At 36.3% G+C, this 1,637-nt stretch overlaps 1 protein-coding gene across 1 annotated transcript in view; it reads right to left on the bottom strand.

Annotated features, from left to right (window-relative positions):
- LOC106869574 (mitochondrial fission process protein 1) overlaps window positions 1-1,177 on the bottom strand; it is a 19,824-nt gene extending 18,647 nt beyond the window's left edge. Inside the window, exon 1 of the mRNA XM_014915372.2 lies at window positions 555-1,177. Within this exon, the coding sequence (XP_014770858.1) occupies window positions 555-609 (55 nt within the window). The 5' untranslated portion in view covers window positions 610-1,177. The remainder of the gene's footprint in view (window positions 1-554) is intronic.
- Window positions 1,178-1,637: the final 460 nt, after the last annotated feature.

The raw sequence follows: 1,637 nt of genomic DNA on the forward strand, positions 1-1,637 counted from the left end.
ATTACGTTTGTAAATTATGTTCTTTTAATTTTTAAAAATAAATTTGGTTCCTTATGTATGCTTGCATGTTTATTTGCTTGTCATATTTTCTGTTTGTTGCCCTTTTATTTAATCCTGAAAATATGTATAATTGTGTACTTTTGTCATTGTAATGGATCGTACTCGAAGCAGATAGTTTTACCAAAGTATGGTTAAAGAGGAATGAATGAAAAAAATGTGTGTGTTATTATATGGACACATGGATATATATTGGTATCTGTGTAAGAGTAGATTGAAGGTTGTGGCGAACCCTATTCTGTGACCCCGTTATCTTATGTACCCCAATATTTATTAAGACAATCAGGTATGTTTTATGTGATATTTAGCTGTGATGTCTAGCAAGCCGAACGATCACGTTCAGATTCCCGCGTTGGTTCGATGTATATATTCAAGTAAATGTGAATATATGTATTTACGAGTGTGTGTATGTATATATATATATATGTCCATGTGTGTGTATGTATATATATGCTCGTGTGTGTGTGTTTGGTACCGATAAATATATGCTAACTTACCGAGATATCGGACGTACGTGTCCCTGTATAAATCTGGTGGTTCTTGTGTTGACATCGCTGTGACTGTCACCGTCGTCGTCTGCTTCTAGTTGTTGCTGAGGTTGTCCTTCACAAACAATCTGTGCCAGGACGAATCTATTTCGGAGTTTTATTACCCTTTCTCACTGCTTCTATCTTCTTATTTCATTTCGTTGTTATTCTTGTTGTATGCATTGCTTCTCGGTGTGAGCTGTACTTATAGACAAATAAACAACTCGTCTATTTGTCAGTCTGTCAATCATTCTATCATCTACTAGACTAAATTCTCTCGCCATCAGCTTAGTAATCTCTCTCTCTCTCAGCTTGCTTAGTCAATCTTTCGATCATTTCTTCTATATATTTATCAATCAACTGGTTTAATTATTCTATCAGCAAGTCAGTGTATCTTTCGATTAATTTAGTTTGTGTGCCTGCATTCCTAGCCATCAGTTGATCAGTCTTCATTCCTTAGCAATCAATTAACTAATTGGTTAGTTAACTAACTCTCTACAGATTTCGGGTCTGTCTGTCGGTCTGTCTTAGCCATGTGCCCGCTGAGGAAACACGATTTGATGACGGTCAGCTGACCGACCAAAGAAGGTCACGTGATATATCAATCCGCGTGGCGAACTGATAGTTCCTCCTCCTCCTCTTTCACTTTCCTGCCCACCACCTTATTCTTTCTCCTTCTCCTTCTTCTTCTCTTTCCTCTATTCCTCATTTTCCTTTCTTTCCGCTATTTCTCTCTTGCTTTCTTCGGCACTTTATTTCTCTCACTCGATCCATCGAGTACTGCCCGACCTGGTCATTTAACACAGGGGTTTTCAAACTGTGGTCCGCGGACAGCAAATACTTTTTATGGGTGATTTGATTTTATATATGTTTTTTAATCGAAATCTTTTAATTGACAATAAACCTATTTGTTAAATACTGTTAAATAAATAAATGTAAAAATATATGTTATTTTAAGCAAATATTTATGTATAAATTTCATAAGCGTTTATAAGGGGGTCCCTAAGGTAAAGCCTGAAATATAAAGGGGTCCGCAAGTCAAAAAGTTTGAAG

The sequence above is a fragment of the Octopus bimaculoides genome, chromosome 26 (genome assembly GCF_001194135.2).
Source record: "Octopus bimaculoides isolate UCB-OBI-ISO-001 chromosome 26, ASM119413v2, whole genome shotgun sequence".
In the NCBI taxonomy this organism is placed as follows: Eukaryota; Metazoa; Mollusca; class Cephalopoda; order Octopoda; family Octopodidae; genus Octopus; species Octopus bimaculoides.